At 41.3% G+C, this 26,959-nt stretch overlaps 1 protein-coding gene across 2 annotated transcripts in view; it reads left to right on the top strand.

The window, feature by feature from the left end:
- The window catches only part of UBAP2 (ubiquitin associated protein 2), a 60,799-nt gene that overhangs the window by 27,350 nt on the left and 6,490 nt on the right, over window positions 1-26,959 (top strand). Inside the window, exons 5-15 of one of the 2 annotated variants that reach the window (XM_012657109.1) lie at window positions 2,729-2,781; window positions 3,332-3,399; window positions 5,511-5,700; window positions 8,890-9,103; window positions 12,168-12,442; window positions 13,078-13,247; window positions 14,901-15,033; window positions 19,080-19,119; window positions 21,194-21,350; window positions 22,235-22,304; window positions 26,369-26,564. In XM_012657109.1, the coding sequence (XP_012512563.1) occupies window positions 2,729-2,781; window positions 3,332-3,399; window positions 5,511-5,700; window positions 8,890-9,103; window positions 12,168-12,442; window positions 13,078-13,247; window positions 14,901-15,033; window positions 19,080-19,119; window positions 21,194-21,350; window positions 22,235-22,304; window positions 26,369-26,564 (1,566 nt within the window). Of the gene's footprint in view, window positions 1-2,728; window positions 2,782-3,331; window positions 3,400-5,510; window positions 5,701-8,889; window positions 9,104-12,167; window positions 12,443-13,077; window positions 13,248-14,819; window positions 15,034-19,079; window positions 19,120-21,193; window positions 21,351-22,234; window positions 22,305-26,368; window positions 26,565-26,959 lie in introns of both variants that reach the window. The other variant, XM_012657100.1, reaches the window with a different exon arrangement.

Consider the following 26,959-nt stretch of genomic DNA (forward strand, 5'->3'; position numbering starts at 1 on the left):
TTTTAATTTTTATTTTTTTTGAGACTGAGTCTCTCTCTGTCTCCCTGGCCATGGTACAGTGGTGTCATCATAGCTTACTGCAGCCTCAAACTCCTGCACTGAAGTGATCCTCTTGCTTCAGCCTCCCAAGTAGCTGTGACAACAGGGGCGTGCCACCATACCTGGCTAATTTTACTATTTTTGTACAGACAGGGTCTCTCTCTTTCTCAGGCTGGTCTCGAACTCTGACCTTAAGCAGTCCTCCTGCCTGGGCCTCCCAGTGTGCTAGGATTACAGGTATGAGCCACTGGGCCTGACCTGGTATGCTTCATCTTACCCATGCAGGTTTCTCTCTTAACCATTATGGCTTTCATTAACTTTTTCATCCTCCAAAATTTCTAAAGTAGTAACCACCTTTGGGTAATTTATCACTTAATCACATGCAAAAATTTTAATTATCTTTCCAATAATACTTAGCATCATGCTTAACATATACATGGGCTTTAAAGCCAGTATTGATTAGTTGGCGATTTTTGATGAACAGTTTCTGTAGAAAATCCCAGCATGAATTTTTTCCTATTATAATCTTACATGTCTCAAAGGTGCATGTTTTAGGATTGATTTTTGAGCCCATGAAATTGTTTTCTTTTTCTTGGTTAGAGTCTTCTCAAAATTGCTTAGGTTCAGCCTTAGCTTTTGAGTAGAAGTTGCAAATCTTTAGATTAGAGTGCTAAATAACTTTTGTGATGAATATGAGAGCCTGAGTACCAGGTAGGGCCGATGGGGTGGCAGTAAGACACTGTACTGTAAGACATCTTTTGCAGGAGTCCAGTTATGAGCATATAAAACTATACTTTGTGAAATTATACTTAGAGAAAAGACTGGAAGGGAATATATTAAAAGATTGGAGATTTCGTATTAATACTTTAATAAAGTCATACTGTAGAAGAATGATGAGTGAAGTGGAGGTGGATGGATCACCTTAGATTCATTTAGCTTTGTGTACAACGTGTTTTCCAGGGGCCTTGTGCAGGGGTCTAGACAACAAGCTTCGAGTGCTGATTTTCTACTGGTCCTAGTTGCAACTTGTGTTTTGCATTTGAACTATTACTTCTTTCTACCTTTGTTTAAGAAAATATCTTAATTCAAAGAGATGTTATAAAGGTACATAAATTTATATTTGTTTTATGACATTTCTGGAGAAATTATGGAAACCATTTGAAGGTATGATGAGTGAGTCAACACAAAGGATCAGATTGTTAAAGATTGAAATTTTTCTTAATATCAAATTTTACTAATAATTCAAGGATACTAGCAATCAGGAGGCACAGAAGAAGCAGGGAGAGGGTCTGGGATCTCCATTACCTCTACCCATGGTTTTCCTTCCTGCCACACATACAATCTGTGGTTCAGAGTAATACATGAGGTCTACAGATGACATGTCAGTTTCTCACACAGCAGGACATGTTTTCAGTTTTGAAACATCTTCATTTATACTCAGATATTAGCATAACTTACATAATATTTTACAGAGAGCCATCCCAGTCCTAAATCAGGGACATGCTGTCACAGACATTCCATAGATAAGGACTCTCTTCCAAGGAAACAACCATCATTTATGAGCAAGGTGGTTATTAGGTTAACATGATTCTAAGAAAGTTAGACCTGGTCACCTGCCTTCTTTTTTCTCAGGACTGTGCCCTCCCCCTTTTCCCTTTTCCCAGTATACACAGAAACTTTTGGAGAGGAATGGGATTTTGCATATTAGATCCTTAAGTCCTTTCTTCCAATGACTGAAAACACACCCAGAATCCCAGAATTCTGGAGGTGGTTATCTTTAATGTCTTTAAAAACATTTTCTATGGGTATGTGTTTTTAAGTATGCTTTAAAATATGGGCTTGTACTTATACAGGATTTGAACATGCTGAGTTAACATTTTTGAATACCACTACTTTGCTTTAAAGCAGGGGTCCCCAACCTATGGTGAGTTGTATAATTATTTCATTATATATTACAGTGTAATAATAATAGAAATAAAGTGCACAGTAAATGTGATGTGCTGAATCATCCCAAAACCGTCATCCCCACCTCCCAGTCCATGGAAAAATCGTCTTCCATCAAAATAGTCCCTTGTGCCAAAAAGGTTGGGGACCGCTGCTTTAAAGCACTTAAATGTTCTGCGGGTGATTATTCTGTAAGAACTATTATAGTACATCCTCTGTACCTGCTCCTCAGGACTTAGAGCAGCCGACTTAATGAGACAAATTTTGCTGGAAGAAGACCTATTAGGGAACTGTGTAGTAGAGCTGATATTTTATAAAAAGGGTGCTTGCTTGTCTAAATTTGGCAATTCAGCAGTCCACCTGTAATAGGGTCTAAGGCAAATTTGTCTTTAAATGAATTTGTTCTGTGTTAAAATTAACCTACTATTAAATGTATTTATGCTGTGCTCATACTTTTTTACTCATAGCAGAATTGTTTGGAGATACGATCTACATTGAAGCAAAGTTATTTTTGAGACATTGATTTGAGTTTATGTAGGTAGTACTAGACAAGTTGCATTTGAGAACATTATGATTTAATGGAGAAGAGATTAAGAACCTCATTTCTTGGATTATAAACTAAATTGCTACTGGGGTGTCTGATACTTTTTTTCTTACATTGTGCAAAAAAGGAATCACTTACATTCTGATGGTGTTCGACTTTGTAATGTAAACTTGGATTGTGATTATTGTCATTTCCCAACAGGGGCCTGGAAGAATTCTGTAGAAGAATGGACAACAGAAGACTGGACTGAAGATGTAAGTGTTTGGTGTGAGACCAGATCCGTCTTTCTTTTGGTTTATGGTGTGGGCATCTGTGTGTGGAAGAAAGCCTAAGATATTTTCTCTCATCTTGGCTCCTTTTCTGGCATGTACCCTAGCCAGGGTCTTAGAGAGTTGGCTTTTTTAAAAGTGTCCACTTAAAAATGACCAGTGTCATGTAGGACTGAATTTTTTTTTTAAGAGATGGGGGGGTCTCACTCTGTTGCCTAGGCTGCAGTGCAGTGACATGATCATAGCTCATTGTAACTCCTGGACTCAAGCAGTCCTCCCTCCCATCCTAGCCTCCCATGTGGCTAGGACTACAGGCATGTATCATCTCCTCTGTCTATTTAAAAATGTTTTTTGTAGAGATCGGATCTCGCTATGTTGGGCACACTGGTCTTTAACTTCTGGGCTCAAGCGATTCTCCTGCCTCAGCCTCCCAGAGTGTTGGGATTACAGACTTGAGCCACTGTGTCCAGCCTGTTTTGGGTTTTATATTATATAGAATAAAATTAAAAAATTTTTTTTCAAACATCCCACACAGCTTTCTGAAACAAAGGTCTTCACTGCCTCATCTGTTCCTGCAGAGAATCACATCACACCTGGGCAAAGGTAATCACTGTTTGCCATCTTATATTTGTTATTTTAAAGCATAATTGAATTTTTTTGCCTTTGGAAAAGTGTTTTCATCTCGGAGTGTCTTTCTGTTTTTTCCCCTTTTATCTAAGATTAACCTTTATTTTACCCCTACTTGGTGTGCTGACAGAGCTTCGATCATTTCCTAATTATTTGTGTCCAGTGATGAAAGAAAATAGGAATTATTTTTGTGATTTGTTAGCACTTGTGGCAGAGATTATTATGTTAAGCCTATTTAATGGTTGCTCTTTTCACTTTTGTTGACCTGTTTTTTGACAATGAACTTTAATACATTATATCATTTAGTTTCTTCATGTAAAACCATTTATTTACATCTCAAGCTAATACAGAATTATTTTATTTGGGCTCTACTAGTTTTAATCTACTAGATTGCAGAAAAGGAAGGAGCTTTGGAGTAATAGCAACATTGTCAGAACGTGCACTGAACTGAATTACTGAATAGCATTAATTTATATTATAGCTTTCACAATAACTCTAAACACCTTTGAAAATGCTTTTAAAATGCAGTGGTCTGGAAAGATGAAAGCCTGGATATATGTATGACACCTTAGAAATGAAGACAGTTTTGAACCTAACGTGCTCATGCTCACACTAAATGAGATGGTTATGAGACTTCATTATAGAGAAATAAAAATGATTAATGGTTATGTTTTACAATATATTGTTTTGTGAATTTCTTAGAATTTATTGTTAAATACATATACCTTCTCCATTGTATTTGTGAATGAATTTTCTAGTATCATTTTTCATTTGTTCCCCTAGTATAGGTGATAGGTTTACAACATTTTTCATTTTTTAAAAAAAACAATTAACTAGACTTTTTAGTGGCTCTTCTATTTATTCTTCAGAAGATAGTGCAGTATTGTTTTTTATACATGTATCTTGTCAACCTTTTGGAATAGAACTTGCTCTGTTTATTGGTAGTAATAGACTTCTGCGATTGGTCATATGTAATACAACTACTCTGGATTTGTATTCCTGATATTAGGATATTATAAACTAGAACATTATCTTGGGGTCCAAAATACTAGTCTGGAAATTCAACTTTGACTGTGGGAGTATGAGAGTGGCAGTTAAGGAGAGGAACTCAGGGCTAGGAACTTTGCTGTTTATCAGAAGTGAGTCTTGAATTCTCCTAGAATCTGCCTGTCTCATTGGCATGGTGAAAGTTTCGGTTAGTTGAACTAATGGGAACTGGCCTTTAAATCGGTTTAATGGAGTGTATTATCAGGTTCGGAAATCCCATGCATCTTTCTTGCAGGTTCTACTATACTAGGTAAGTTTGGAGAAGAGTTGGTATTGGAAGTTAGAAGCTCATTCATGTCATGTGTTCTTTATCTGGAACGTGATTTCTTCCTGATGCTTTCAGGTTTTAGTCCATGCTTCTCAAATTGGAATATCTGTCCTTCTGGAGACGTTAAAAGAGTTCTAGTTAATGGCGTATTTGTTAATATACACATACTATTATTATAGTATGGTATTATACTAATATGTGTGTGTGTGTATATATATATATTCATAAATGTGCATTTATTCCAGAGTATTTAAGACAGGAAATTATTTGGTGTATACATACATAAACATAAATTTATTATGCGGTAGAATGCAAAACATGTATCAGTATTTAAGATAAATGTGAAACTTATTGAATTGTCTACTTTGGCTGAGATCTTCATTCCCTAAAATATGGATCTACTAGAAACTCTGGTTCCAAGTAATATAATGGGGTAAAATATTCCAAACAAAATGAACCAAACTTCAGAAAATTATTTCAGTTTACTTAATTGCTCCAGGTTTTCAAATCAGTCATCATGTCATTTTTGTGAAAATTTCTCATTACCCCTTTTCATTTCTCCTCTCTGTAAAGCCCCGCTTCAGTCTCTGTGGCTTCATATACTTTGTTTTTTGATCAGTGCCCTCTCTTTTGTTTCCTGAAACCCCATTTTCCAAAGGTTCTCCTCACTTAAATGATTTTTAGTATAACTTTATATTGATTCACTTCTCGAATTCGTTTGTTGGTAAGATTTGTTTATGATTGGTTCCTCATTTGCTTTTTGTCTGCTTAGCATTGATGTGATAGCCTTGCTCCAGAAGCCTGTTCCTCCCCGTCAAGCCTCAGGCATCAACTCCTTTGAAACTTCCCAACAGCAGGGCTTTGGCCAAGCCCTTGTCTTCACAAATTCACAACACAATAATCAGATAACACCAGGGACCGGAAGCTCCACTGCTGTCAACTCCTATGCTCCTCAGAGCCTGGTAACTCACTTAATTAATTTCAGTATGGGATTTTAAGGAATGTACCAATTAGCAAACATTTTCTAGAATATGACACTTGCCTTACAATTTCTTTCTAAATGTAAAAATTTCTGCAGTATGTTTCAGTCCAGAAAACAATGATGTGATAATTTCCAAGCACATATCTGATGACTCCGTGTGGAATTTAACTACTCTGAGTTTTCCTGGACAAAGATGAAAACTTTTCTTTATGATTTGTTCTTTTCAACTAATGATCATTTTGTCAGCCAGAAGCATCCTTTCCTTCTTATTAATGGTATTTTTCTTGGATTTTGTTTCAAAATTTGTATCTATACTTGATATTTTAAATTTCTCATTTGTGTTCCAGTTTGCTTCAATGCAATTGTTAACTATTGGCTTGCTATAAAGTCATGCAAAACAATTCTAAGTCTGCCTGTGTATTTATCTTCTTTGCATTTTGTTTTGTTTTTTTATTCCATAAAGTAAAGAAAGCTATGTTTTCTTAAAATGCCAACCGGTGTAATAGAGGCCCTTATAGTTTGGATGTGTTTTCATTGAAACTGTGTCACAGTGTTGCATGTACGACTCTGACTTCCTATGAGAGTTAAGCTCCCATCAGAAAGAACTCCAGGAACTGTTAGTGAAGGATATTAAGATAGGCTGCTGGGAGTGGAAGCTTAACGCATAGCTTGCTCAGAATGGGAGACTGAAGGCCCGGCCCAAGGGTAGAAAGTTCTGAGCCTGCTGTGGGAAGGTTGAGAGAACTATGAACACAGACCTACAGCTTTCACTAGTGATCATTATTTTAGGTCATTCTTTGCTGTGATTTTCCTGAAGTCTATTGGTGAGAAACAGAATTTTCTCCCCTATTGGAGTCAGATCATTTCCGGGATGCTGATAAAATTGAGAATTGAATATGCAAGCTTTTCATTGCTATCTTCTACTCTGCATAATCAAATCATGCTGCGGGTTTGGGGACTTGGTACTTTCAGTGTCACTGATACATGAGAAGGTGTCAGTGTTTGTAGTGGGACAGCCCAAGGCATGGCACCATCTCTCTTTTGAGAAGGCCTAAGAAAATCCCTCAATTTTCATTGAACCACCAGTGTCCTTTCCTCCTCTTTCTTTCCTTTTATTTATCTTTGGCTCCCTAGACATCACCACGCACCTCCTCTTTCTTTTCATTTGCTATTGGTATAATGATGTCATGTCCTTGCTGACTTGTTGAAATCCTTGCCTGGCCACTATGTTAATAGGTAGGGCTTGAAATTTTATGTTGATCTTCAGGTGTGTTGCTTTGTGTCATGACCAACACCTTGAGAAAGTGGAGTAAAAGAATTGTTTATTTAGCATTGTATTAGAGCAGTGGGTCTCAACCCTACTGCCCTTTACAATCATTGGGGAAATTAATAAATAGCATCAACAACCATAATAATGATGATAATAACAGTGCCAGGTGCCACACAAGACAAAACAAGTTGGCATCTTTGAGATTGGGATTTGGGTAATGTGTATGTTTGTTTATATGTACATGCATGTCCGTGTGTATATTAATGGGCAGATCTTAAAAGTCCACCCATGGATTTAAATTTGCAGGTGGACTTGAGAGGCCCTGTGCTAAGTGTTACCTAGGGCAAGGGAGTAGTCATTGACTCAGTGATTTCATTGTGTTCTAAAGCACACATAATACCTTTGACAAAACCAGCTGATGCATAATCTCAGCAAAAGACAGGAAGAAGAAAGGCACCATGTGGGAAGCCCTCACTGAACATGTGGGCTTGAGCTGGGTTTTGGCAGATTGGTAGTAACGTAAGAGAGGTGTAATGGTCAGCATAAACAAAGAATCTGGAGCAATGGTAAATTTTACATTTCCTTACAAAAACTGGGATATTCCCTGTTTTTCAATATCGATGACAGAAATAATCATTTCAACTTACTTGATCTATCCTTTTGGGGGGAATGCAAAGTATTTCTGGTTTTGACCTTAGATGGATTTGAAATGTTATTTTTGACAAAGCACTAGTCTTCCAGAATGATATTTATATGTAAAAGTGCAGTTGGTCTTGCACTGTGTTTTGTGGTCATAGGTTTTCATTCTCTTTGTATCTCGATATATGACCTGACAAGACAGATGGGGAAGGAGTGGCATTGTTTTTAGTGTACTTAATTTTTGGAGTGTGTTTAGTGTTCTTAGTCATCTAAACCACTTGAACACAGCAGTCAGTGTCCAGGGTATTTCCTCGACCTCAAATGCCTGTGTGTTTTAGTGTCGGATTTTGGAATATTAACTGCTTAAGTTTTGTGACCTGTGTTTGATCTTGCAGGGTGACCTCACAGTTGAACTGTTCTGTGACCAAATGTATTCTAATCATTAAAGATGATTATTGTGGTTCACAGATGAAGAAAATATTGTGGTTTTACTTGTTAAACATATCTTTTCATTTACTAAATAATACTGCTTTTTAGTTAAAAAAAAAAAAAGTAGTGCTTACAGCCTGAGCAAGAGCAAGACCCTGTCTCTACTAAAAATAGAAAAAGTAGCCAGGCGCAGTGGGGGCATGCGCCTGCGGTTGCACCTACATGGGAGGCTGAGACAGGAGTAGTATTTAATTGTGAACTTCTGACATCACTTTTTTTTTTTACACAGCAGGGTCTTGTGTTATCGCACAGGCTGGGGTGCAGTGGTGCAATCATAGCTTGCTGTACCCTTGAACTGCTGGGCTCAGGCAGTCGTCCCGCCTCAGCCTCCCAAGTAGCTGAGACTGCAGGCCCATGCCACCACGTTTGGCTAATTCTTTTTTATTTTTTGTAGAGATGAGCTCTCACCATGTTGCTCAGGCTGGTCATGAACTCCTGGCATCAAGCGATCTTCTCTCCTCATCCTCCCAGAATAATGGGATTACAGGCATTAGTCACTGATACCACTTTTTTAAAAAAATCAGTCAATTCATGGCAGACATTCACCCTTCCTATTAATCTCTTATGTCAGAATCCAGAAAGATTGATGGATTTATTTAGGCGGTTCTTAACACACAATGATATTTTCATGTAGTATTTTCTAAGGACAGTCTTACTCATATGTTCTCAGTTATAGGTTTTAAAATACTTGTGAAAACACTTGGTGTGTTTTAAAGCCTGGGGTCAAAATTCTGTATTGCTGAGGATTTGTTCTTTTATTTCCCTTTAAAGTCATCTGTACTTGGATCAGGATTCGGAGAGCTCACGTCATCAAAAATGGCGAACATCACCAGTTCCCAGATTTTGGACCAGTTGAAAGCCCCAAGTTTGAGCCAATTTACTACTACTCCAAGTTCACAGCAGAATAGTACGAGTCCCCCTATAACTACTGCTTCTTGGGATCTCAAGCCCTCAGCATCCCAGTCCTCAGTGCTCAGTCATTTTGGTAAGTATACATTTTTGGTGCTGGTTTGCCCCTACGGAGAGCATGCTAAACATAAGAAGAGTATGTTGACTTGTGAACTTGACCACAAAGATGTGGAACTTGACCACAGTGCCGGGACCATAAAAGACAAAACAAGTTGAGATTGGGAAGTGGACCCTGACCACAGAGATGTTTATTTATTTATTTATTTTTTGGAGACAGTCTTGCCCTGTTGCCCAGGCTAGAGTGCCATGGCATCAGCCTAGCTCACTGCAACCTCAAACTCCTGGACTCAAGTGATCCTCCTGCCTCAGCCTCCCGAGTAGCTGGGACTGCAGGCATGTGCCACCATGCCTGGCTACTTTCTATTTTTAGTAGAGACGGGGTCTCGCTCTTGCTCAGGCTGGTCTGGAACTTCTGCCCTCAGGCGATCCTCCCGCCTCGGCCTCCCAGAGTGTTAGGATTACAGGCGTGAGCCACCGTGCCTGCTTTTAAAGATGTCTTTTCTTAATAGAACTCCCACAGAGTTTCTAAATTAAACATCTTCCTTTTATTGTTTATCCTGCACTTATTTGTTCTTGGTGATCTTATTATTAGTAGTAAGAGCAGTGGTAGTACATGCCTTGAAGAGATGTACAAAAGCATGGTAGGAGCATGCAATTGTGAGTATCTAACACTTTGAGTAAATGTATCAAGAGAATTTTCTGAGCTCTATTAGAATAGGGTTGTGACAGCAGGTGGAGGGTGGACAACATTTAAAATCACACCTTCTGTGATGCTTCTTATTCTAACATTTGTATGTATCCACCATGATTTGGTGAAGCTTTACCTTCTGTTGTTTGTATTTTAAAGGCACCATGTCTAAGGTGGATGCTTTCTAAACTAAAGTCTCACAGAAATTGTGACATTAAACCACCATTCCCTACCAGTGCTCATATGCCACTCTGTATTAAGGAATAGCAGTTCTATTTAATGATAGATGTGGTTGTGTGGGCTGGTTTATGTTTAGCACATTTTTCAAGACAGGAAAGCAAGTTTCTCTGCTCAGTGAGTTGGCTTACTGTCTTGGAAGTACCTGAGACTGCTCCGAGGTTTGAGATGATGTCTATCTACCAAGGAAACTCATTATAGACTCAATACCCAAGGTGTTTTGTTTTTTTTTTTGGTAGAGAATAGGGTCTTGCTATGTTGCCCAGGCTGGTTGGAAAGCAGATTTTGAGCAAAAACCACATTGTTTGTCTAGACATTCTAGGCACAGTGAACCACTCTTATTGGTTAGCGTTTTGGCACCCTTTGTGTATAATGGATCAACACACGGTCCAAGCTTTAAACAAGTCTTTTTGATAGCAGTTGTAGACCTCCTATCTTAATTTTTTCTTCACTTACTAATGAATGATAGGGATTTTTAGATATAAGCATGCTATTCCCATATTCTTTATGAAGCCTATCTTTATCATACCTGCCTCTAATAATCAAGTTCAAAAATGGATCTGTCTAAACTGGAACTGCTGCCTATTTTTTGTAAATTAAGTTCTACTGGAACTCAGCCAGAGAGGTCCAAGTCTGGCTACATTCAGTCTACAAAGGCAGAGCTGACTAGTTGTTAACAGGTGGCCTTCAAAGGCTAGAATTATGTACTGTCTGGCCCTGTACAGAGAAAGATTTCTGACCTCTGTCCTATGGTAGGACTTCTGTGAGAGAATGGTGATAAAATGGTTCATTGCAGTTGGATATATGGTTGGAAAATGAAGTTGTATCCCAGTGCCAAAATGCCAGATGGTCAAATAGTTAAACATAAATAGTGAATTTAGAACAGTAGTAGAAAAACCTAGCAGAATTTGTATATATTCTGTGTGAAGGGGTCCTTTCTAGGTATGACAGAAAATGCCATCACCAAATCAAAATGTAGACCAACAATGAAAAAATTTTGAAAATTGTAACATAGACAAAAGAATTAATTTCCATAATGTAAAAGGAGTAACTAAACATAAAGCAGATCAACAACCAGGTAAAAAAAAATTGACCACAGAGGTATGAATAGAGGCCGTATGAAAAGCATGCTTAAGTATAAGAAATGATGCTTAAGCGCATTTATATCATTTTAGATTGCATTTCTTTCATATCATTTTTACCAGTCAGACAAGGGAAGATAAGGTTTGATATTAGAGCATGTTAAATAGGATATGTTCTATCTGGATAGTGATTTTAATAGTATTTGTCAAAATTTAAAACATTTATTTACCCTGTGAACCAGCAACTATATTCTAGCAATTGATACTACAGATGTATTTGTACTTGAACAAAATGTCTTATATACAAATACATTCTTTACTGCATTTTTGTATAGCAAGAGATTAGAAAACCTACAGGTCCATCAATAATACAGAATTGGTTTTGTACACTGGATTTCTCTGTAGTCATAAAGATGAATGTGAAGTAGCTCTTTGCATGTTAATGTGGAACAGTCTCTGAAAATTAAGGGGTTTGTGAGAAACTAAGGTGTGTGTATATATATATATATATATATATATATATAGTGTGTATGTGTGTTTGTGTATGTATGTGTGTATATTGCTACAGTATCTCTGAAGATACACAAGAAACGACATTGTTTCCCTCTGTGGAGCAAGTATAGGGATGGGGTGGAAGGCTGATTTATATTCTTCATATGTATTTTTGTACCATTTGGATTTTGTAACATCTCATATATTCGTTAATTATGTATAAAATGCATAAAACAATAAAAATACATCTCTATTAGCTAACAGCCAGGGGTGTATAGCACCTCGATACTGTGCTTACCCACCCCATTGGCTTTAGCATGAACCACATCACCTCTCTTCACAGCAAACACGGTACAGACCTATTGGGACATCCTTTTCCCTTTATCATATCATGTTCCCATATCAGATACTATCTTTTTTTTTTTAATGCGTGTCACTTAAGAAATTTAGATGATGATTTTTGGAGAAACTGAAGGTGGTGGGACCCATCATGATCAGTGGTAGTGGAAGAGGAAGTTGCAAGCCCTTGTTTGCAAATAGTTAATTGTTGCTTACTTTTTTTTTGGTTGCATATTTCATAGACTTCAAATCTCAGCCTGAGCCGTCCCCCGTTCTTAGCCAGTTGAGCCAGAGACAGCAGCACCAGATCCAGGCAGTCACTGTACCTCCTCCTGGTTTGGAGTCCTTTCCTTCCCAGGCAAAACTCCGAGAATCAGCGCCTGGAGACAGTACCGCCACTGTGAACAAACTTCTGCAGCTTCCCAGCGTGACCGTTGAAAATATCACTGTGTCTGCCCACCCACCACAGCCGAAGCACATCAAACTTTCTAAGCGGCGGATACCTCCAGCGTCTAAGGTGGGCACTCCAGCGTGAAATCATGGTCCCAAAGGTGGATTTCTTTTAACAGCTCAAGTCGAGAAATACTAAGTCTCAGAAACTGTGATACAGTATTTTTCAAGCACATAGCTTAATGCTTTATGAGGATTTGGCCATTTCTGAGTGACTGGACTAATATTAGAAAGAATGGACTTGTGCTGAGAGCCAAAAACCTTAATTCAAATACAGATTTGAGGATCTGGCTCAGAGAATCTGTTCTTGTGTATTTTGTTGTATCCCAAAGTTGGAGAAAGCGTGGTTCCTTGACCAGGTTATGCTTTTGTTGTGGTGTGTCCCTAAAAATAGACCAGTCGGCTCAGTGTACACTCTCCCTCGTCACCCACTTACCATCACAGCTCTGTCCCCAGTGCTCTTAGAGTGGGTGGTGACGTTAACACTGACCATTCCTCTGTTAACTTTTAAGTTTGCTTTTATCCCTTTACTCTATCTTTTTAAAAAAGTCTTACTCCTTTTTTCCCCTTCTGTCTCTCACTCCTTGTTCCTGCCAGTGTTGCCTGGGGAACCTAGTTACTTGTTTGGCTCTGTTGTTTATAGGCTTTTGTGACTTGGAGTCCCTGATCTCTGTTCCTGACATGACAGCTTTGCTTTTTCAGATCCCAGTTTCTGCAGTGGAAATGCCTGGTTCAGCAGATGTCACAGGATTAAATGTTCAGTTTGGAGCTCTGGAATTTGGATCAGAACCCTCTCTCTCTGAATTTGGATCCACTCCAACCAGTGAAAATAGTAATCAGATTCCCATCAGCTTGTATTCTAAGGCTTTAAGGTACTCAACTTCCCACTCCTCTGGTTTTGACTGAAATTAGTCCTTTGTTACCCAAAAAACAAAAAATAACCCCAAAAATCAGAGCCTAGAAAATGGTGGAGAAATATATCCTGTGGTAATAGGTTTGTGCAGGTATCACCACTGTTTAATTCCAGACCTTTCTTATATCATTCCCCAAAGAAACCCCATACCTATAGCAGACAAACCCCCAATTTCTTCCTCTCCCTGTCCCCTGGCAACCAATAATCCCTCTCTGGGCATGTCTATTCTGGACATTTTGATTACATAACTATAATCATGCAATATGTGGCCTTTCGTGTCTGGGTTCTTTCACTTAGCAGAAGCTTTTCGAGGTTCATTTCTGTTGTCTGTATACTTTTTATTGCCAGTTATTTCATTGCGCTGATATGTGTTTTGCTTGTCCATTCGTTAGTTGGACAACATTTGGATTGTTTCCTCTTTTTGACCATAGTAAATCATGCTGCTGTGGATATTTGGATTCAAGGTTTATGTGGTTTCCATTTCTTTTGGTTGTATATCAAGGAATAGAATTGCTGGGTTATACTGTAACTCTTAACCATTTGAAGAATTGCCAAACGGTTTCAACAGTGGCTGCAGCATTTTACATCCCTACCAGTAATCTATGAGGGATCCGATTTCTCTACATCTTAGCAACATTCATTTATCTTTGGTGGAATATTTTATAAATAGAAAATCTCAGATTTCAGATTTTTTTTTTTATTAATTAGTTTTTCCATGTTCCAGAGGCAAAAGCTGATATTGTGTTCTTGTTTTATGATTGAGACAGGATCTCGTTCTGTCACCTGGGCTAGAGTGCAGTGGTGTCATAATTCCTCACTGCCACTTCACACTCCTGGGCTGAAGTGATCCTCCTGCCTCAGCCTCCCAAGTAGCTGGGACTACAGATGCGTGCCACCACACCTGGCTTATTTTTGTATTATTTGTAGAGACAGTCTCTCTATGTTGTTCAGGCTGGTCTGAAACTGCTGGCCTCAAGCAACCATGCCTGGCTGCATTCTCGTTTTAAAGTTGGTCTCATACACCTGGATTCCTTAAAGAATCTTAAGTATTCTTAAAGATATACTCCTGACTGATAATTAAATTAGGTGAGTCTCATTTTTTGGAGTGGGTGGGAATTGCTCTTCTTTTAATAAAGAATGGAGGACTATAAATTTGTAGTTACATGCTTATTTAATATATAACATGATACCAGCCTGAGCAAGAGCGAGACCCTGTCTCTACAAAAAATAGAAAAAGTAGCCGGGCATGGTGGTGTGTGTCTGTAGTCCCAGCTACTTGGGAGGCTGAGGTAGGAGGATCACTTGAGTTCAGGAGCTTGAGGTTGCAGTGAGCAGTTATGATGCCACTGCACTATAGCTTGAGTGACAGAGTGAGCTTGTCTCAATAAATAAAATGACCTAGCTCTGCATAGTCAGTGCTTAAAATAAATAATAAATAAAGCATATGATAATAAATCGATGACCTAGTTCTATTTCATGAAGCTCTGTAAAGTGACATAAATTTATGTCTAATACCTTTTACTCTTTTTAGTGAGCCTTTGAATACCTCTTTACCAGTGACTAGTGCAGTACAGAACTCCACCTATACAACTTCTGTCATTACCTCCTCCAGTCTGACCGGCGCATCCCTCAACTCCACTAATCCGGTAACGACGTCTTCCTCCTATGACCAGAGTTCTGTGCACGACAGGATCGCATACCAAAGCCCTGTGAATCCATCGGAGTCAGCTCCAGGAACCATCATGGTAAATGGTGTTTCAGTTTTCTTCTCTTAGGGTATCTTATTTGGAAGTTAGTGTTTAGTTTGGTAAATTATGCTTTTTGGATAAGAGTTTACTTTAGAAATTGGATGATTTTTCGAGTAGAGTCCTTATAATTTCTTGAATGTGGATATAGTGGGCTTCTCTGTAGTAGCACCTGTGCACTCGGGTATGTGGATGCATCTGCAGGCACACAAACTTTGTGGAGAAATCCAAGCCTCAGTGTAGCATAAGTGCTTTGGCTGTGGTACTGGGTACTTTTACATGATTTGACCCCGCCCACCTCTCTGAGTATTTCCTGAACTCTTCTCTCCCATAATTGACTTATTTTCTGTGATTGTACTTGCTGCTGCGTCACCATTAGATGTTGTGTTAAAATTTACGTTTTCCACCCAGCTTTTGTTAAAAATATCGCATTATAGATAAAGAAACCAGATCTCTTTGTCATATTTTTTCTCCTTTTCTATTATTTTTTGTAGAGACTGTTTCACTGTACTGCCCAGGCTGATCTTGGACTCCTGGGCTCAAGGGGTCATCCCATTTTAGCCTCCCAAGTAGCTGGGACTACAGGCATGAGCCACCATACCCAGCTTCTTTTCTTATTCTTTTTTTTTGTGTGTGCAACAGAATCTCAGTCTGTTGCACGGGCTAGAGTGCCGTGGCGTTAGCCTAGCTCACAGCAACCTCAGACTCTTGGGCTCAAGCGATTCTTCTGCCTCAGTCTCCCAAGTAGCTGGGACTACAAGGCATGTACCACCATGCCTGGCTAATTTTTTTATATATATATTTTTAGTTGTCCAGCTAATTTCTTTTTAGTAGAGACGGGGTCTCACTCTTGTTCAGGCTGGTCTCGAACTCCTGAGCTCGAACGATCCGCCTGCCTCGGCCTCCCAGAGTGCTAGGATTACAGGCATGAACCACCTCGCCCGGCCCCTTTTCTTATTCTTAATACTGGTAAATTGACTGATGGTGGTCAGTCAGTGTGAAGGGGCATAGGGTAACTATGAGCTCGTGTGGATTCCCAGGGAATATTCTTCCAATCTCTTTCTTGTAGGGCTCACCTCTGTCCATTAGTGTCCGAGACCCTAATTGTAACAGAAGGCTGGCATTACGTTATTCACTGTGTCTACATTGACTGGATCCATCTGTTTTTTATAATACCTTAGCCGAGCCATACGTTGCCTTCCAGATGATGTGTAGAGCCTGTGGGAGAAGCTGGGAGGAGGAAGTCATCCTCCAGAAGACAAGGGGATCTAGGTCTTTGCAGATTTTAAGCCAATCCTCCTACATTTAGCCTCACTTCCACTCGTACTTCCAAAGTTAGCTAGTGTAGATCAGTACTGAGGTGTTTGGTATGGTTCTTTGATGATATAAGTTGGGTTGTTTTCTGATCTTCCCTACTACTGGCTTAGGATTCAGCTTTTCCAGGTCAGCTGAGTCAGTTACTATCCTCTGTATGCTTTCTACACACAGAAAATTTTTTTACTATCATTTTTTCACCTGTTTATTTTTCTTGGTTTACTCATTGTTTTATTTATTTATTTATTTTTTGAGACAGAGAGTCTCACTCCGTTGACCAGGCTAGAGTGCCATGGCATCAGCCTAGCTCACAGCAACCTCAAACTCCTGGGCTCAAGCAATCCTCCTGCCTCAGCCTCCCGAGTAGCTGGGACTACAGGCATGCGCTACCATGCCTGGCTAATTTTATATATATATATGTATATATTTAGTTGTCCAGCTAATTTCTTTCTTTCTTTTTTTTTTTATTTCAGCATATTATGGGGGTACAGATGATTAGGTTACGTATGATGCCCTTGCCCTCCCTCCCCCCCAAGTCTGAGCTTCAGGTGTGTCCATTCCCCCGGAGGTGCGCATCGCGCTCATTGTTTGTGCATATTCCCGTCCCCTTCTCCCCCCTCCCCCTGCCCAACATCCAATAAATGCAGCTAATTTCTTTCTATTTTTAGTAGAGACTGGGTCTTGCTTGTGCTCAGGCTGGTCTCGAACTCCTGACCTCAGGTGATCCTCCCGCCTCGGCCTCCCAAAGTGCTAGGATTACAGGCGTGAGCCACTGCACCTGGCCTACTCGTTGTTTTAAAAAGCCATATGTTCTTGATTTGTCATCTTTAATATGAAATATATTTCTGTACTTGCCAGTGTGGCAACCATCAGCCACATATGGCTATTTAAACTTAATTAAAATTAAATAAACAATTAAACATTCAGTTCTTTAGAAACACTAGCCACATTTTAAATGCTTATTACCTAGATATGGTCAGTGGCTATAGCCTGGGACCATGTAGACATAGAATATTTCCATTATTACAAAAAGTTCTCTTGCACAGTGCTGGTCTGTCCTGTTCTACAACATAAATCAGACCATGTTCTATCCACGTGTCAATCCTGGTCATCTGCAGGACATCTCAGTCCCTCTTCCAACCTGACCTCCTACTCTCCTTGCTTCCATCATTTTTCACCTCCTTCCTTGATTATTTAATAGATTTCAATTTCTTCTCTAGATTTATGTTCTCTATTGACCCTTGATAGTTCTTTGCTTTTGCTCCTGCTATTCTTTTGTCTAGAATTTTCCCCAACCCAAATAATATGACCCCTCTGCTGTGTTGGTGTGTCCATCATTTGAAATGATTTTCAAGGCGGAATGGAATGTTCTTCACGTATGATGATTGCTGTTGCCTGACCCCTTTCCTTTGCTTTCTGTTTGGTGCTTTTTCTTTTTGGTGTTTTTGTTTTTTGGGTAAAAGAGGCGATCTTGCTCTGCCGCCCAGGCTGGAGTGATCATACCTCATTGTAATATTTAGTAGGGAGTGGACCTTAGTTTAGACTGAGGCAAAGACTACAACATTGAGTATTCTCTACCTGTGTTTCTATATTTAGTGAGGTATGTTGTGTTTCCCTTTTTCCCTGACCAAAATCTTTTTCTAACTTCAGAATTTTTTTCCCCAGTAGTTCTATTTTATTGTCTGTATTTCTTTTCTCTTCCCTCTCCCCTCCCCTCCCCTCCCCTCCCCTCTCTTTCTTTCCCTTTCCTTCCCTTTCCCTTTCCCCTTCCCTTTTCCCTTCCCTTTCCCCTTTCCTTCCCTTTCTTTTCTTTCCTTTTTTCCTCCCCTCCCCTCCCTCCCTGCTTCCTTCCTTCCTTTCCTTTCTTCCTTTCTTTCTTTCGAGACGGAGTCTCACTCTGTCGCCCAGGCTAGAGTGCAGTGTCATGATCATAGCTTATTGAAACCTCAAACTCTTGGGCCAAAGGTATCTTCTTGCCTCAGCCTCCCAAACTGCTGGGATTACAGGCATGAGCCACTGCACCTGGCCAGTTTCTACTTTTGATTGCTCCATGCCATGTCTCCCTTGCTTAGTCTGTGGAGGCAAAAGTCATTTTTCTGAGGACTCTTTTTTCTTGCATGTTAATTCCAGTGAAATATCTTATGGTTAGCTTCAACTGGTTGTTTTCAGTTTTTGCTCTTTTTAGAGCTACCACAGTGTCCTATCCTACTCTCTATCCACCTACATCAGAAAAGCCATGTTTCAAGGAAGCACCTCTTTTTTTCTGAGAATCATTTTGCTAGTAATATAAAATATGACGACTCCTGGTATAGGAGTTACCTTTTTATTTTTTAAATAATCTTGAAACATTTTCTTTCTTGCTTTAGTAGTACTCGGGAGACAACTAACATGATATATGATGGTGTATTAGCTATAATGGGACTTTGAGTTCTTTGTATATTTGGACGTTTTAGTAATTGTTTTAGGAATGTTTTATTGCCTCCTATGATTTGAGTCTTATGTTGTGTCCTTGTTATTTCCCCAAATTCCAAATCTGGTTTTAAAAAATGTCAGTTACATGGCATTATAGAGTTTGTCTTATTGCCTCTCCTTTATTAAGAAATAGAGTAGAACAGATCGTTGTTCCTTGATTATCTCTGTTTTACATGCTTGTCACTGAATCCCAGTAGAAAGTCTTCTAGGTAATCATTTGATTTTGTGGGTTTTCATACTTTCTCTTCTGTTCCTTATAGAATGGACATGGTGGTGGTCGAAGTCAACAGACACTAGACAGTAAGTATATCAGTTTACTATTCTCGCCATGGCTGGTGGAAAGGGAGAGAAAGGGCATAGCTAATGTGATGTGGATAACACCAATTGGCAATGGCTCATTCTTTGTAACAGCCCTTTTACATGTTTTCTGGTAACCGCTTCTTATCCATCATTGGAACACAGAGAGAAGCCATGTTCATTAGTTAAAAGAAACCAACTCCTGCTTCCTTGTCAGGGTTAAGAAGGTCAATTAGAGATTCCCGTGTAAGTAGGTGGTAGCTGGTAGTGTTAGTAGAAATGTCAAAGCTACAGCAAGAAGGAGGTAATAGATAGTCTCATATTCTTCCCCTAATCAGGCTGTAGCACAAGTGCAGTGTGGAGTATGCATTTAAAAGATGACACAGGGTTCCAAGTTGGTGGAAAGGCTATCACACTAACATTATGAAGAACTTTTAAAGCAAAAAATTCTTGTCCTAGTTCAGGAAAGACATGCTCATTGTCTTCAGGACTTGAAGGACCGTTGCTTAGGAAGAAAGATAAAATGTTCACTGTGGATGTTTGGAAAAAAAATGAGTTCCAGCGGTGTCCCCAGCTCAGTGATCACTAGCGATAGTGCAGGTGAATGCATTTTATTTGTTTGTTTCCCTTGTGCTTGGGTAGCTTTTCTGTGATTGTTTATAGTGGTTTGCTTTCTTCATTCAGTATGTCAATGGGTGTGGGAGCCAGAAAGACTTTTTTTAATTGGAATTTTTTGGGATTGTGGATATGGAACTTCAGCAGAGGTGAACCTCAGTTGGAATTGCAAGGACAGATTTGGGGCACCAGGATTTGGTTTTGGAGGGCTGTTTGGAGATATGTTGGTAGCTCTGAGCTTTATTGGATGACCGAGGAGCATCTCATTCTAGCAGCAGTTGTTGCAGGTTTCTTTTGTCCAGGTGTGGGGTCGAGAATTGAAGTATCTGGAAAACGTAGAATACATTTAAGTTAAGTTTTTATTTCTTAACCTCTCTTCTTCCATTTCCACCCCCCCTCCCCATTTGTTGTTCTTTGAGAGATAGGGAGGCTTGCTGGAAACCTGTTATCATTGCCATCCAAGGCTCAGGGAGGTACCCTTTGGGGTCTTAGTTTTTAGTGTGGTACATCTGTGGTGTCATCCAGTTTCTCTAAGAACAGGTTTCATACCTGGAATAGACTGTCAGTAAAAAGGATTCATGAATGTAAAAGCCTTTGTAAGAATTGACCTAGTTGTGTGTTGACCCTGTTACTGCCTGTGTTTGTTTTCGACTCGCTTTCCTTTTAGTGCTTGCCAGTGGCCTCTGAGGGAATCCTGCAGGAGGGTCAAGGTTGCTCCTACCTTCCTAACTGGAAAAGACAATGATGTTTTATATCCAAGCACATATCTGAGTTTGTGTGCAGACAGCATGAAAACTGAGTCTTTTCCTAGCTAGGATTGATTGTATCTGTGTCCTGTCTGAAGCCTAATAAGCTCATTTATATGCTCTGGGATTAATCTGTTAAAGCACATGCCAAGGAAATTCTCACTATGCTTTAAAAGTAGGTGTCTGTTCTTTCTGCAGATTTTAGGCATATATATCTCTCCACAAGGTATGCATTTTAGGTTTTTAACCCTCCCCTGCCCAAAAGTGGCTGTGAGCTTTGGCAATGTCAGCCTGATTTGGTAGATGCACTCTTGGGTCGTCTTAACCATCAGCTTTTCATTTTCCCTTGCTGTGTCTTTTGAGAAAAATTTGCCTCATTTTATAATTGTACATACAAATCTCGGCACCTCTTTTCTTTCTGGGTGCATCTAAGTGTCAGGTTCCTTTTGGTGGGAGAATTATGTCCACACCATAGGACAGATTTAATTAGAAAGTGTGATTTCCTGCTCTTTGCCTGAGTCTTGCATGGCTGACCATCGTGTGTCTTTTGGTAGTCCTATCTGACAGAGATGGAGCTATTTGGTGACACACTTGGCATTTCCCCAGGGAATGTAACTTTACATATGTCTCAGATGAGCCTGACATGTCACAAGATATTGAGCTTATTTCAGATACTCAGGAATGGTTCTGGAGCTAAACAGATCTGTCTCTTACAGCTACTTCATCCGTTCCAGCTCCAAAGACAGCAGACCCTCCCTCCACCCTCTCATCTGTGGGCTCCCTGCCCAGCACCACTTCTTGCACTGCGCTTCTACCCTCTGCATCCCAGCACACTGGGGCCCTGTCCAGCAGCCCCCTCTCCCAGCTTAGCAGGTATGGGGGAAATGCGGGCCCAGAAAAGTACATTGGAACAAAGTCCTGGAGCCCCTAAAGAAGGTTGTTCCACGAACAAAACACACTTGTTGACTCTGGCTTGATGTCCTTTGCTTTTGCATTAATACTCTAGCTTAGGTATTAGTCAGATTGAGTCTCAAAACCATCAGATATGGAAACTTTGCCTGCTTTTAATGCTTCTGCTGGCATAGAGCACTGGGTCTCCTGGGAATAGGGTGAGGCCAATAGCTTCCTGCTACTATTCTTGGACCCCAGGAGGGTGCCATGCACCTCTCCTCCCAGCTCTGGGCCCACATCACTATGAGGTGGAGTGAGAATGATGTTGTATTTCTGGCAAGTGTCTGACTTGCACTTGTCATGGCTTCAGAGTTATTAGAACAGAGTGTAGGAAGACGGGTTTGTTTGTTATCTGTGACTCCTGAGTAGAGTTCCCCTCCATCTCTCTTTAGCCAGGAGGAGAACTGTTTGATTTGAACTCTGGATTTGATGGGAGTTAAGGCTCTGACTCTGAACATGGGACATGTTCCCCTCATTCAGAGATTTAATGGGGTCTCCAGGATGGCAGTTTTCTTAGTGCAATTCTGTCTAGTCTAAAGAGCTCGTGGGTATAGTTGACTAAAGGTGGCTCTGGAGGTTTCCCAGGCTATGATGTACCAGATTTCATGGCAAATGCTCCTTTAGGTCATTTCTAACTACCAGGATCCTATCACTGGTTCCAAGGTGATAAAAAATGATGGGTCTGAAGCTAGGGCTTCCCTAGGGATTAGGGGCAAGGTTGAATCTAGCCCACCAAGCTGAGGGGGACTTGTGCGTGTGGAGTGACTTTTTTGGGTGGACACGTGGTGCTCTGTTTTGTCTTCTAGTACCCTCTCCAGTCATCAGAGCAGCCTCTCCTCTGAGCATGGAGCACTCTCCTCGAGCACATCACACACAGTAAGTGTCCATGCAGTTTCCTTCACCTCCCTGCTTAGTGAGCTTGGAGATTAATCACATGCAGCTGAGGCTTTAGTTTATTGATGTTCAGCATCTGAGATGATCTAGAGTTGTGTGGCTGAAATGGCTGGACTGAGTTATCTGGTTCGAGTTGCCGATTTCCTGGGCACCATGGAGAACACCTTCCTTTCTAAGTCGGTGGCTCGTTGGAGGAATTGCTGCTGTAGACCTAATATGTCATTGATGAGGCTGTCACACGTAGTGATCATGTAGTGATCTTGCTCCCAGGAATTTGCTAAGCGTAATAGGAGATGCTTTTACCCTGCAGCAGAGGTTTTATTTTCTGGGCCTTGTTATGTTGAGGCATTTGAAGGCTTTTTAGAGGAAAGTAGTCTCAATTGCTAACTCCACCTTGGGTTCCACTGAACTGATCAAGTTTAATCAAGAGTATCGTTTCCTCTTTCACTTTGTTATGGCCAGTGTAGAGACAGTGCTTGGAGGGAAAAGGCAGTGCTTTGTGAGGAGCACCCGTTCTTTGCCACAAGCACATACGTGCACCTTCATCTCTCTGAGACTGCCAGTCCTCGCAGTTAGTCCTGTCAGTGTAATTGTATTCCACTCTGCCGGTCACTATGTGGACTTCCTAGTAGCAGCCGTTAGGTGTCCTGTTTGGTCTTTCCTTGTGCCATCTTCCCTGGCTCCGAGGCGGAGACTCTGGGAAGGTGGACACTGAAGGGGGAAGCGTGGAGGGTGCAGAGGCAAGAGTGGAGCAGAAGCATGCTGTGGAGGACGCCAGGCTGGGACAGGGTCCACATGGGAGTGGCAGCCGGGAAGTGTCCTCATGTGCCTAAAAATAACCCTGGATTACGGTTATTGAAGTGGCACAGTGGGTTCTGAAATGGGGAGCATGGTTTTATGTGGTAGGGGTTAGGCCAGATTGTGGTGGGTTGAGGACTGAATGGTAGTGAAATGGAGAGGGGCGGGTTATTGGACAGTGCTTCAGGAAAAGTTAACAGAGACTTGAGCATAAGCTTAGGTGAATAGAAAGGTGTCTGGAAGCAACAAAATGTCTGTGCTCCTGGGCTGCAGGAGGCTTAGGCAAGGTTGGAATAGGTGGGTCCACAAGCAAGGAGGCAGGATTTGAGTACAGGCAGTCATCTTGGGTAGGGGAGTCAGGAAGTTGGTGAAATTTGTTTCCTCTGAAGAAGGGATCAGCTCACCTAACGTGAGGTGGTGGAAAAGGGGAGATGTGTCCTTCCATTCGGATCTGGTTGACGCTGTAGCTTTCAAATTCTAGTGTTCCAAGTGAAATTCTGTACACAGTCTTTTGTCATAAGACACTTAAACCACCACCTTCAAAGGAGAGCACAGTGTGGACACCTCTACCTGCCTCTGTCCTTCATGGCTTGTCATGATGAGCACCGCAGAGCTGGCTGTGCTGGGGAGCTCTTGCACACATGGGCAGCTGTGCTCCGTGTCTCAGAAAAACTCTATAGATACAGAATCCAAGCTTCCATGCCAGAATTGTCTCATCCAGTTAGTTCCACACTTTGTCAGTGTGACAGAATTTTCACATTGCTAATACAATGGTCCCTTAGGATATGCAGGAGATTGGTTCCTGGACCCCTGAGTATACCAAAATCTGTGCAGACTCGAGTCCCAGAGCATGCGGAACCCATTTTCACAAAGTCAGCCCTCTGTATCCGCAGGTTTTCACATCTGGCAAATGCTGTATTTTCATGCTGTGTTAGGTTCAGGAAAAAAATCCGCATTTAAGTGGACCTGTGCAGTTCAAACCTATGTTGTTCAAGGGTCAAATGAATATTCATAACATTTAGTATTTATAAAAAGATACGTAGTGAAACGGTTCTCTGTGTCTGGTCTGCTTGTTCCTGTCCCTCCACCTCCTGTTCCTCCCCTTGTTTCCTGCCCTGTTCGTTCTTTTTCCTGTTAAATAAACAAAAATATTCTCTAGAGAGTGGCCTTCAACTTTTTCCCCCACTGAACAGTATCCTAGGGATGTTTCCATGTTGAAACATGAAGTTTTTGTTCTTTTTTCATAGTCTACTGTATTACTGTATTTAAGTAGTCCCCCATGGAGGGCTGTTTCCCATCTTGACACTAGAGAGTGTTGCATTTGAGAACCTTATATACGTTTATGTGTACAGATGTGTTTAGAGGGTAAATCCTGGAGGTGGAACTGCTAGACATTTGTCATTTTATACAAGTTGCCAAATTGCCCTGCGTAGTGATTTTAACCTGTTTACCTCCCACTGACAATGAACAAAATGTCCTGTTTCTCAAAATGTTATGGAGTATTTGTACTTCATTGGAAAGCCATTGAATTTCCTTTTCTTTGAGCTATTTACATTCTTGCTTCCTTTTCTTTTAGGTCCTTGGTCTCTGTTTCTAGGCACCCACTATATTAGGGAGACTAGTAGCTCTTTGTGATGGAAGGTGCCAATATTTTTCCTGAATTTCTCATTTTATAAATACAATTTTTTTTATTTGTAGTCATTCAGATAAATGTCTTTTCTTTCATAGTCTCTCAGTTAGATCTTTCCCGCTGCAAGAGTATAAAGGAAATCTCAGTGATTTTTTTCTGTCCTTTCCTCTCTGGGCCCATTCTGGGGAGCCGACTGCACAGGCCCCATTGGATGGACCTTTCAATGTGCTGTTGGCCTCTTAAGCCAGCAGTTTGGTGCCTTCACCCTTCTGGGAGGTCAGGGCAGATACAGGAGCCCTGACAGGGGCAGCTGAAGGAGGAAAGGCTTGCTCGGTGACTCTTGTTCCTTTCAGTAAGTCAGGGACTAGTTCTCTGATAAGCATGTCTTACATGGTTGGAGAATGTTCCTTTTTTCTTCTGTGGTTATAGGTTGAAAGGTCGCCTGACCAGTCATACTATACTTGGAAGCGTTGGTCAGAGCTGTTCCGGGTTCTGTGGCGGGTGGTCTCGGGTAGGAAGTCTGGCTCCTTACAGGGTACTGTGGCATAGGTGCCGGGCAGGGCAGCACACCTTGGTCCTGCTTTTCCTGTCTGGTTCCGTCCCATCTATGCTGAAAGAGCAGGAGTCCCTGGTAGGCCTCGGAAACCATGTTTTCAGCTGTCTTCACTTTGGTGAATCTAGTTTGGATGTTAGATGCTTAAAACCAGGACTCAAACGTATAGGGATGGCTGTGGGAATGGGACTTGACGGAGAGTTTGCGGCTGCGGAGGTAAAGCACGTGGTGGTCCCCTTTCTCCTGGGGACTCCCTACTCTTTGGCTTCTCCTCCAGGAGTTTCTGTGCTTTACATTATTTCTGGTTTGGAGTCTGGTCTCACTCTTAGCTTTTTTCTACCTTTTTGGCACTTGTTTTGCCCAACCAGGTATATCTCTCCCACCTACCCGCCTCAGCACAGGAAGCTTTTCATGGAACCCTGTCACTAGGGTTGAACAGCTGGGCAGGATTCCTGGAACTTAGGGTCTTGCTCTTCCTCCCCAGGTGGGTCCTGTTGAGCAGGCACAGTGGCAGGTCATACAAGGCACTGTTGGATTATAAGGTGTCACCAGGTTTTGGAGCAAAGGCCTCTCTCAGACTCCCGTGCCTTCCAGACCAGAGCAGCTAAGCAGCCCAATAGAAGGAAATTCTCAAAACACTCAGACTCACTGGGCTGCCTGGGGCCCTTGGGTCGGCTCTTCTGATACTATTTGCTTTTCTGGGAGGTGGATACTCACCCCATATTCAAATTGCCTGTGTTCATGTATGATCTGAAGTTATGTTGGGGTTTCTATGCCTTGTTTCAGATATCAAAGCATGAGTAACTTGAAGGATTTTTTTCAGAGGATTTTGGTCATAGAGCTCAATTTTAATTGTTTTGAGTTACATCTTGATGGCTGAATCTAGCTGCTGTGTGAGGGGCCACAGTGATCCCTGAGCCCCTCCCCTCCTTAGAATCCCTTGGTGGTTGCATTGTCACCTCCCCGTCGAACCTTGAGACTGCAGGCCTAGATGCTAGGCCAGGCTCTCTCAGCACCCTCTTCCTTTGCCTCTAGATCGATGTGTCCTGATTTTTGTTTTGCCAGCACGCCAGTGTGGAGAGCACTCCTTCCCTCCAGTCCTCAGCCAACTTCTCAACGGCAGCAACCTCCGCCTCCAGTTCTGCATCCTCGGGTGCCAGCCTGCCCAGTAACATGAACACAGTGAACAGCCTTCGCCTGGGTGGGACCACTGCGAGTGCACCCAGTAGCAGTACCAGGGCTGCACCCTTGGTGACTTCAGGTATGTGCTCCAGAGGCCTTTCCTGCCTGCTCCTGTCCCTCTCAAATGTGCACCCATGGCTTCCCAGGAAAGGGACCCAGAGGTGGCTGCCAGAGCGTGGAGGCTAGCCACAAGCATCAGATTATATTCTCACTTGGCCCTGCCGTTGCTAGATTTTGCTGTTGTGTTCCATTTCCCTCTTGAGGCCTGATCCTTCCAGCCCTGGTGTGGGATGAGTGGAGGCACTCCCCTTGGCCAGGATTCCTGCCAGCTTTGTGCTCTTAGCTCCCCAGTTTTTTCTGTCTCTTTTCAGCCCTGGAGTGGAGCTGACATGGTGATTGGAGGGATTCAGGGGTGTCCTATCATGGGCTCCTTCTGGACACTTGGTGTGACTGGTTGTCAACCAGACCTAGGCT

The sequence above is a fragment of the Propithecus coquereli genome, unplaced genomic scaffold (assembly GCF_000956105.1).
Source record: "Propithecus coquereli isolate 6110/MARCELLA unplaced genomic scaffold, Pcoq_1.0 Scaffold114, whole genome shotgun sequence".
Classification (NCBI taxonomy): Eukaryota; Metazoa; Chordata; class Mammalia; order Primates; family Indriidae; genus Propithecus; species Propithecus coquereli.